Raw genomic sequence first — 11,199 nt, forward strand, 5'->3', positions numbered from 1 at the left:
AAATATATGTGTGTGTGCATGGCTCAGTGGTTAGAGCATCGGGCTCACAGTCAAGAGGTAGTGAGTTCACTTCCCGGACCGGGCTGTGTGTTGTGCTCTTGAGCAAGACACTTTATTTCACGTTGCTCCAGTTTACTCAGCTGAAGAAATGAGTTGCAACATCACTGGTGCCAAGCTGTATCGGCCCCTTTGCTTTTCCCTTGGATAACACTGGTGGTGTGGAGAGAGGTGGTCTTCCATAAACAACCTTGCTTGGGCTTGGGCAATCCCATGGTCATTCATGACTGGAGGCAGGGGTCTTTACACACATACACACACACACATTTCCATATAGAAACACACACACATATATATATAACTCATATTTTTTCACTTTTACCTTTAAACTGGCCAAGACCTTTGGGGACATGCTGTGCTTGAGAAGATCCGTCAAACCAAGTGAAATTGTAGCCATGGCCAATGTTGGTGTCACGTAACTAGCTGCCATGCCGGTGGCATGTAAAGGGCACCTTTTGAGTGTTGGGCTTCATGGGGGCAAAGAGGCTGAGCTCCTTTCGAGTGTTGGGCCTTACGGAGGCAATGACCGAGACCTTTGGCATTATGTCATGACAGATACTGGTGTCACACAAATGGCACCCGTGCCGGTAGCACGTAAAAGCACCCATTACCCTCTCAGAATGGTTGGCATTAGGAAGGGCATCCAACCATAGGAAACCATGCCAGATCAGACTTGAGTCTGGTTCAGGCTTCCAGCTTACCAGCTCCAGTCAAACCATCCAGCCCATGCCAGCATGGACAACAGGTGTTAAATGATGAGGATGATGATGATGATGATACCAGGGCACAGATGACTCGATCCCTGTACTTCTTTTTTAAGCTTGGTACTTGTTTTGTCAGTCTCTTTTACTGAACTGCTAAGTAATGGGGACATAAAAAACCAATACCAGTTGTCCAGCAGTGTCGGGGGACAAAACAACACACACACACACACACACACACACACATATGTACGATAGGCTTCTTTCAGTTTCCGTCTATCAAATCCACACACAAGGCTTTAGTCAGCCCAAGCCTATAGCAGAAGACATTTGCCCAAGGTGCCACACAGTGGGACTGAACCCAGAACCATGTGATTGGGAGGCAAGCTTCTTACCACACCTATACATGTCCGCACCTATACACGTTAGATATAATATATATTCTTTATGTATATGTGTGTGGGTGTGTGTTTGTATGCAAAGATATATATATATATATATATATATATATATATATATATATATATATGATAATATATTCACTCTTTTATTAAGAAAGAATTTGATGAACATGAGGAATTCATCATTTGAAAGCTTTGTGGAGGAGGAAGAGGACTATTTGTGGTTGTTTTTGTGTAAAACTAAACTGGGATACATTCCAGTTGTCTTTATGTTTTTTGTTACTTTTTTTTTGTGTGTTATATTTATTAGTGCTGTATTGTTCTAAAGTTGTAACAAGGGAAAAAGAAAAAGAGAAACATGACAAAAAAAAAATGCCAGTCCCATCTACAGAAGCCATAAAACATCACATTTTTATTTTTTGTCAGACATTACTTATTCATTTTTCTTATTTTTGCTCTGTTTATTTATTTTTGTGTTATGTAACAAGCACGGGCATGGCTGTGTGGTAAGAAGCCTGTTTCCCAACCCCATTTGTTTGGGTGTCTGGGTTCAGTTACACTGCCTGACACCTTGGGCCACTGCTTAACAACTGGTGTGCGTGTATGTGTTTGTGTTTGTTCCCCACTACTGCTTGACAACTGGTGCTGGTGTGTTTATGTCCCTGTAAATCAGGAGTGGCTGTATGGTAAGTAGCTTGCTTACCAATCACATGGGTTCAGTCCCACTGCATGGCACCTTCGGCAAGTGCCTTCTACTATATCCTTGGGCCGACCAAAGCCTTGTGAGTGGAATTGGTAGACAGAAACTAGCAAGGTGGTGAGCTGGCAGAAACATTAGCTCGCCGGGCGAAATGCTTATCTGTATTTCGTCTGCCGTTACGTTCTGATTTCAAATTCCGCCGAGGTCGACTTTGCCTTTCATCCTTTCGGGGTCGATAAATTAAGTACCAGTTGCACACTGGGGTCGATGTAATCGACTTAATCCCTCTGTCTGTCCTTGTTTGTCCCCTCTTTGTTTAGCCCCTTGTGGGCAATAAAGAAATAAGAAACTGAAAGAAACCCATCGTATACACACACACACACACATATATATGCACACACATCACTGCTTCTCTATGTCTAAGTTTTCATGCTTGCATGGATCAGACAGAATTTATTGCAGCAGATTTTCTATCCCTGGGTGCCTTCCCTGTCACCAACCTTTTGCTGTTTCCAAGCAAAGTAATATTTCCCCATTTGGTCCAACATGTTTTTTCTTATGGAAGACTGGAAGTGGCTCTTCTAACGTCCCAGACGAATTTTGCTTACATCCATATTTCCTTTGCCGTACTACATTGGATGTGTTTGTCGTATCTGATGCTTACCTAAAATGCTGCAGCCTATGTTTTTCAAGTCAGTCAGTGATCCTTGAACTATAAATGATATATCTAGAGCAATGACCTCTGTGAATTCCTTTTATATTATTTTTCATAATAACCCACTCCTTGCAAATCAGCAGTTGATGAAATAAGAACTAAATACCGAACTGGGTTGCATACTAGTTTTTTATTAAAAAAATAAATGTAATTTCTTTCTCCTGTCATGAATTGAAAAATTGAATAATAAACTACAGTGTTTCATGTAGTAGTTACGTAGAATGCACTGTCATCATCATGATCATCAGATACAGCAGTAGCAGTAGTAGTAGCAGCAGCAGCATTGCTTTATTGTCCACTTTTCTGTGCTGGCATGAGTCAGATGGAACTCATTGAGGTAGATTTTCTCTGGCTCGATGCCCTTCCTCTTCCATTCCAAGCAAGGTCTGATTATTGCTCCATGGCTGGATATGTTTCCTAGTGTGTGGCGGTCATATATCTTGGCCATTCAATGTGCCAAGACCATCCTGACAGAATATGTTGAGGGCAAGAGAGCAAGAGGTCATCAAAGACGTTTGTGGACTGATAGTGTCCAAAAATGAACTGGACAAGCAAGAGCCTGACTGATTGTAGGCATGCAGTACAATACAGAGGGGACCGGAGAGTCATGGCCAGCTGACTTCTGGACATAGGGACGGCAAATGGCTGATGAATGTTAATATATTATTTGAGGTAGCCTGGTGCAGCCTCCTGGCTTGCCATCCAACCCACGCCAGCGTGGACAGCAAACGTTAAACAATCATCATCATCATCATCATCGTTTAACGTCTGCTTTCTATGCTAGCATGGGTTGGACGATTTGACTGAGGACTGGTGAACCAGATGGCTACACCAGGCTCCAATCTGATCTAGCAGAGTTTCTACAGCTGGATGCCCTTCCTAACGCCAACCACTCCAAGTGTGTAGTGGGTGCTTTTACGTGCCACCAGGACAAAGGCCAGTCTGGTGGTACTGGCAACAGCCACGCTCAAAATGGTGTATTTTACGTGCCACTTGCACAGGAGCCAGTCCAGCGGCACTGGCAATGATCTCACTCAAATGTCTTTTCACGTGCCACTGGCACAAGTGCCAGGAAGGCGACGCTGGTAACAACCAAACAATGATGATGATTATTGTTAAGTTAGCGTTAATGTATTTAAGACATGGATTATTACTGTTAGTTAACTAGAATTAACATGTTTAATCCAGGGATTGTTAGTATAAATTAACATATTTAATGTATTAATTAATCATTGTAAGAAAAAAAAATCAAATTAAAAATAAAAATACAACGCAATGAGGGAAAAGAAAAACTGGAAAAATTATTTAGTAAATTTCTAATATTTTTTTTTTCTTAGCAAGTAGCAAAGAAGGAGCACATTGCTAAAATTAATTTGATAGTAACTGTGTGTTACTGCTACTCCTAGCTGGTGTACCGAAGATGAATTGGTGTAATCTTAACTAATTTAATGCCTGGTGGCAGGTCTAACCCACACCTGGCTCACACACACACACACACATGTGTACTCTGCCTGTTCTCCTTCACCCAAGTTAGTCCTTGAAAAGTATTAAGGGGGTGAGGTGTGTGTATATGTGTGTGTGGGGGGGATCCCTGTGCAAACTTTACAAGCTTACCAAAAGCCAGTCGCTAGTAGTATTGGTATTAAGAACCAATTTTTGTGTGATGGGAGAATAAGTTTTCTTTATCTGTTTTATTCCTTGAGTTGTAGAAAGAACATAGAATTGTATGTAGATTATATACCCTCACACACACACGCACGTGCATACACACACACAGTGGCCCTGGGAATGGAATTGGCTTAGGGGATGCAAAACCAGGTCAAAACTTTTTTACAAACAAGGCTGATTTTTTTTTTCCAGTCTTGATATCAAATCAAATCGATTTGCTCAACTAAAGGCGGTGCTCCAGCATGTCCACAGTCAAATGACTGAAACAAGTAAAAGAGTATATATATATATATATATATATATATATATATATATATATATATATACATACATACACACATATATGACAGGCTTCATTTCCATGTACTAAATTCACTGACAAGGCTTTGGGTGACCTGAGGCTATAGTAGAAGACACTTGCCCAAGATGCCACCCAGTGGGACTGAACCCAGAACCATCTGCTGCACATACACTCTTGCACTCATACATATGCACTTACACAAACTTACACACGTGCATGTATAGAAATACAAGTGCACTTGCCACAAAAACATATATACACATACAAACTCACTTGCACACATGTATGTATATATATATATATATATAAACATATAGTTTATTTAAACAAAGAAAAAGAAAATGGAGATTGAGAAGTTAATAATTGTTTATTATTAACAATAAATTAATCATCTTCACTTACAGCTGTTTCAATTAATACTCAGTAAATTTAAGTAAATATCAATTTATATTTATATGATCTGAGCATAGTATCTTCAGAGGGGGATGTTTTATATGTTTATGGATTCATTATAGCAGACTCATGGGACGAGGTGGTGAAACATGATCTTCGAACTTTGAACCTCACAGAGGCAATGACCAGTGACTGAGACCTTTGATGATATGCTGTGCTTCAGAAGACCCGTATAGCCAAGTGCACAAAAAATCAACCTTTGAATGTTGGGCCTCACAGAGGCAAAGTGACTGAGTTCCTTTTGAGCGTTGGGTCTCATGGTAGCAAAGTGGCTGAGTTTCTTTCAAGTGTTGGGCCTCACGGAGACAATGACCAAGACCTTTGGCACTATGCCGTGCTTGATAAGTAGACCCAATAAGCCGAGCAAAATCACAGTCGTGGCAGATACCTGTGTCACACAAATGGCACATAAAAGCATCCCGGTGTCACACAGATGGCACCCCTGCCAGTGGCATGTAAAAGCACCCATTACACTCTCAGAGTGGCTGGCATTTGGAAGGGCATCTAGTTGTAGAAAACCATACCAAATCAGACTGGAATTTGGTGCAGCCTTCCAGCATGTCAGCCCAGTCAAACTGTTCAACCCATGCCAGCATGGACAATGGACGTTAAATGATGATGATGCTAACATATATACATACATACAAACCTACATTACATTCATAATATTGTGTATAAACACACACACGCATACATATGCACGTGGGGGTGGGGCTGACAGTGAATTTCGTTTAATTTTTTTTCACTTAGTTCATCTCCTCCTCCTTTTTACGTCTCCCTCTCTCTCTCTTTCTCTTTTACTGTCTCTCTCTTTATCCCTCTCTGCTTCTCTCTCTCTCTCTCTCCATCCCCTCTCTCTCTTACACTTTATAATATTTCTATCTCCTGCTTAACATTTCCCTCTCTAATTAACCAAATATGGCTTCCAGAGTTGAAAAAAAAAATTTTTTGAAAAACCTTAACCTTAACATGTAACCCCCAACCCTGCCCCCAGCCCTATTCTCTCTATCTTTTCACTTCATGAAGAGGATGGGTTTACTAGATAAACTTAATGACCTATCAGAGGTGGTGGCAGTGCTGATAGTTGAGATGGTGGTGGTGGCAGGTATTAACAGGGGTAATATCTTGGGTTAAGATCATGTGATAATGTTTACCTTAGCCTAGAACCCACCCACCTCCCACTCCTGTGCTCCATTTTTTTGTTTTTTTGCCCACAGCAGCATCCAGATATTTATCCAAAGATACAGGAAAATATAGAAAACAAAACCCCAAAAAATCACCTGAATGTCTAAAATTTCTTCAAATGGAGATGGAAGTTTAGGTATGGCAGCATGGTTATGAAGCTCACTTATAAACCACATAGATTTCGGTTCAGTCCCACCGTGCAGCACCTGGAGCATGTGCCTTCTCTTTGTCACACACACATACATTCATATGATAGGATTCCACACAGTTTCCATCTACCAAATTCCCACTCATGGCAACTGGTCAGCCTGAAGCCATTTGCTGAAGGTGCTGCACAGCGGGACTGAACCCCAAAGCCTCATGGTTGCAAAGTGAGCTTCTTACCCCCCCCCCCCCCCCACACACACACACACACCTACCTTCTACACCACACACCCAATGCCAAAAGTTCCAATTCCATCGCTTCTGTTTCTGTTCAAAGCCTACATTAACAAAATGGTTTGGCTGCACTTTTGATGAGGAACTATACTCTCCCTCCATTCCTTTCTTTCTCTCTTTCATTTCTCTTCCCCTCTCTCTTTTTCTCACTCTCTCACTCTCTCTCATTTCTCCTCCTCTCTCTTTCTCTTTCTTGTACTCTTTCTCTCTCTCTCTCTCTCTCTCTCTCTCTCTCTCTCTTTTTCTCTTTCTCTCTCATTCCCACTCTTCTCTCTTTTTCTCTTTCTCACACTCCCACTCTCTCTCTCTCTCTCTCATTCCCTCCTCTCTTTCTCTCTTTTTGTTTCTCTCTTTCTCACTGTCTCAGTTTCTGTCTCCCTGTCTCTACCCGTGTTTTTCTCTCTCACTCTCTCTATCTCTCTCTCTTTCTGTCTGTCTGTCTCCCTTTCTCTCTCTCTCTCTCTCTCTCTCTCTTTCTCTCTCTCTCTTTCTGTCTGTCTGTCTCCCTTTCTCTATCTCTATCTCTCTCTTTCTGTCTGTCTGTCTCCATTTCTCTCTCTCCCCCCCCCCCCTCACCTTTCCATTCTTCTTCCCCTCCAATCTCCAAAATCTCCAGTAAAGACGTCCACATCATTTCCAGTCGATAATCAATCATCTTTAAGCTTTAATCTCCTTACATCACTCAACTTAATACCAACTCACAGCTATTGTCTTAGAATTAGGAAACAGCATAACTCTCCCCCCTCCCCCCTCTCTCTCCCTAATACTCTGATGGGCGATTCCTTTCAGTTAATCGTTTAATATTTGCTAGGATTAAATCTGTTTGGAAATCCTGCAGCAGAACTTATACAATCTCTTGAGCTGTTTCGGGAATTTAAAAATAACAACAAAACAGAATAAGAGAAATAAATGGTAATTTAACATTGGAATAGCATGTGCTTGCGTGGGTGTGTGTGTGTGTGTGTGTTCACAAAGAATACACACACTTATATGGTACCATATGCATACACAGAGAGACATACATGCACTTTTCAGAGGTTACTGTGTGCATTTTTATTATGGCACCAGCATATATATGTGTGTGTGTGTGGCCATCTGAATGTGGCCATTACCAGTACCCACCTGACTGGCACCTGTGTCTGTGGAACGTAAAAAGCAATATCCAAATGTGATCGATGCCAGGCCCGCCTGACTGGCTCCTGTGCTGGTGGTATATAAAAAGCACCATCCAAATGTGGCCGATACCAGTACCCCCGACTGGCTCCTGTGCTGGTGGCATGTAAAAAGCATTATCTGAATGCGATTGTTGCCAGTAACCCCTGACTGGCTCCTGTGCCGGTAGCACGTAAAAAAACAATGACTACACTCTCGCAGTAGTTGGCGTTAGGAAGAACATCCAGCTGTAGAAACTTTGCCAGATCAGGTTGGAGCCTGGTGCAGCCGCTGGCTCTCCAGGCCTCAGTCAAACCATCCAACCCATGCCAGCATGGAAAACAGATGTTAAATGACGATGATGATAATGATATAGTCAATTCAAAAGACAAAGAAGAAAACAAAAAGTAAAAAGACAAACAAACATGAGGATGTAGCACAAACAATGTATTAATAAGACACTCGGTGAAGGAAGGGAGTAGTTGTTTAGACCGACTCCAGTTCACAACTGGTACTTAATTCATAAACCCTGAAAGGATGAAAGGCAAAGTCGACCTCGGCAGAATTTGAACTCAGAACGTAAAGACTGACGAAATACCGCTAAGCATTTCGCCCGATGTGCTAACGATTCTGCCAGCTTGCTGCCTTTTGTTGTTGCAGATATTGCTGCTGGTGTTGAAAGCATAGCTCAGCAGTTAGGGTATTCATCTCATGATCATAAGGTTGTGAGTTCAATTCCTGGTGGCACATTGTGCCCTTCAGCAAGACACTTTATTTCACATTACTGCAGCTCACTCAGCTGGCAAAAATGAGTCGTACCTGTAATTCAAAAGGCCAACCATGTCACATTCTGTGTCACACTGAAGCTCCCTTAGAATTATGTTAAGGATATGCATGTCTATGGAGCGCTCAGCCACTTGCATGCTAATTCCATGAGCAGGTTGTTCGGATCAATTGGAACCAATTGATCTGATCAAGTGGAACTCTCATCATCATAACTGACAGAATGCCAGTTTTTTGGGGGTTTTTTTCCCTTGCTGTTGTTATTGATGTTGTTGTCGTTGCCATGGTGTTGATTCATAATTTTTTTCTATTTTTAGGTAATATTGCCCTCCACATATTTCTTCCACACATTCGTGAATTGTATGACCTCGAGACCTTATGGGCTGTCGGAGCTGAACACGACGACCTCTGCAAAGAGGCTGAAGAGAAATACATCATATCAAACGCAAGCTTGCTCTCTCTGAGAGGTTCAAACACCAAAGAGAAGCAGACGTCTGCCCAAACCACTCAGTCGTAATAACTGAAGGAAGCACACAGACACACACACACACACACACACACACACACGCATACGGGCACACCTATGTATACACATATATAAACATACACTCTCAAAAATATTGTTGGTTTTCCCAAACTTTGTAGAACCCCCAAGAATGAAGGTGTCCGTTGTCTCTTTCTATTTATTATTTCTTCTGAAAGAAAAATAAATTTATTTTACTCATTTACTAATTGTTTTGCTTATTATTTGTAGGATTGTGATCGATCCCCCCCCCCCACACACACACACGCACGAAGTTTGCTATCTGACCGCATGGTTTTGGTTTAATTCCGCTCTGTGCCATTTTGGGCAAGTGACTTCTGTTGTAGCTTTCAGACAACCAAAGCCTTGTGAATAGATTTTTGTAGAAGGAAACTGAAAGAGACCCATTGTGTGTGAGTCCATGCATGTATGTATGTATGTATGTATGTCTGTCAGTGTTCTGTTTTATTTCAAGATTTCTTGCCAATAGAGAAAGAACTGGTTTCCAACTTAGATTCAAGGTTCCTTCATTGGAATTTCAACATCAACAACAGGGTATGTTTGTATGTATGTATGTATGTGCATATTTGTATGTTTTGTCTTATGTATGAATTCTCATGCATATAGTTGCATATCTAGACATGCTCATATATATTTAAATGATAAACTTCTGGAAAGTTTAACAGATTTTTACCATTCCAGTGTTGGATTGGATCTGTAGTCTTTGACTTAGCTTTCTCCTTTCTGGTTTTCAGAAGCCTAGTGTATATATGTATGTGAGTGTCACCATCATACAAGCAGTGTCCTTCATTTACAATCATCTGAGGGAACATGTTTGGTCCTGGAGAAGCGTTCGCAAGAAACTGGTGAGGGTTATTGACAGGAAAGGCGTCTGGCTATAGAAAGTCCACTTCAACAAATTCTGTCTGATCTATACCAGAAGAGAAAAGTTGGCAATAAATGATGATGAGAATCATTATGTGTGTGTGTGTTTTGTTATATGTAAATACCTTGTGGGTGTAATTTGGTCTCAGTGAACTGTGGAAGCTTGTTCTATATACTCTATTAACTCGTGTATAATTTTATGCTTTTTGCACAATATTGTAAGAGAAAAATAAAACAGGAATGCAGCTTATATATGAAGCTAACGAACCTTGTGCAAGGAATTTGATCATTATCGCAACCAGCTGTTATTATAAATGCCCAACTATGTGAGGGAATCGCTCAGATGGGGACAGCGATTGTGAATAAGTTACTGTCATTTTCAAAGTATGGAAACTAAACCAGGAAAAGTTATTTCTTCTGAACTAAGTGTTTGGGAAGAAACAGTAGAACAGTGTCTGTCAGTGAGAGAGTTAGAGTTGCAATGAAGCTGTGTTAGTGACCAGGTCATTGTATACAACATCAAAGGAGGAGAGAAAGAAAGAAGAGAGAATGTGTGAAACACAACCAAATATCTCAGTCAAGTAACCAGTTACGAGCAGCCAACAAGAATGGCTGATCTCAAGAGAAAAAAACGCAAACAGTCCTTGAACATCTCTCTGTCTGTCTCTCTATGTATATATGTATGTGTGTGTGTGTGTATGTATGTATGCTTGCATGTATGCATGCATGCATGTTTAAATAATAAGGGTAAAAAATTGAATGTTAATTTGATTAATATCAATTTAAAACCAGTGGCCTAGCATATTGAAAAAATCTGAAGATTCAGAAAAATTATATTACATACATATAAGACGGATGACCACTAAGTGGACATCCAGTATGCTAGATGTAGATCCCCCCATATGGTCTGACCACTAAGAAAATCTTTTCTTAGTGGTCAGACCATATGGTCAGCCATGATGTTCTTGTTTCACTTCAGCTCAGTCTGTGACCCAAGTTAATTATTGTATCTGATAGCTGTTAAGATGCCATCAAATACAGTAATCATCTCAAAAAATCAACCTGGGTCCTTTATGTGAAGTTGGGCCTTCCATAAGCTAATTTTGTCCCTAATCGCTCACTATTTTCTGAATGTAGCACAGGTGTGGCTGTATGGTAAGAAGCTTGCTTCGCAACCACATGGTTCTGGGTTCAGTTCCATGACATGGCATCTTGAGCAAGTGTCTTCTACTATAGC

At 41.0% G+C, this 11,199-nt stretch overlaps 1 protein-coding gene across 2 annotated transcripts in view; it reads left to right on the top strand.

Annotated features, from left to right (window-relative positions):
- Positions 1-9,282, top strand: part of LOC106873318 (uncharacterized) — a 25,192-nt gene extending 15,910 nt beyond the window's left edge. For both annotated transcript variants that reach the window (XM_014920642.3, XM_014920641.3), the window contains one exon: positions 8,872-9,282. In XM_014920642.3, coding sequence (XP_014776128.1) covers positions 8,872-9,018 — 147 coding nt within the window. In that variant the 3' untranslated portion in view covers positions 9,019-9,282. The remainder of the gene's footprint in view (positions 1-8,871) is intronic.
- Positions 9,283-11,199: the final 1,917 nt, after the last annotated feature.

Source organism: Octopus bimaculoides, chromosome 8, assembly GCF_046866305.1.
Source record: "Octopus bimaculoides isolate indiv1 chromosome 8, ASM4686630v1, whole genome shotgun sequence".
Taxonomy (NCBI): domain Eukaryota; kingdom Metazoa; phylum Mollusca; class Cephalopoda; order Octopoda; family Octopodidae; genus Octopus; species Octopus bimaculoides.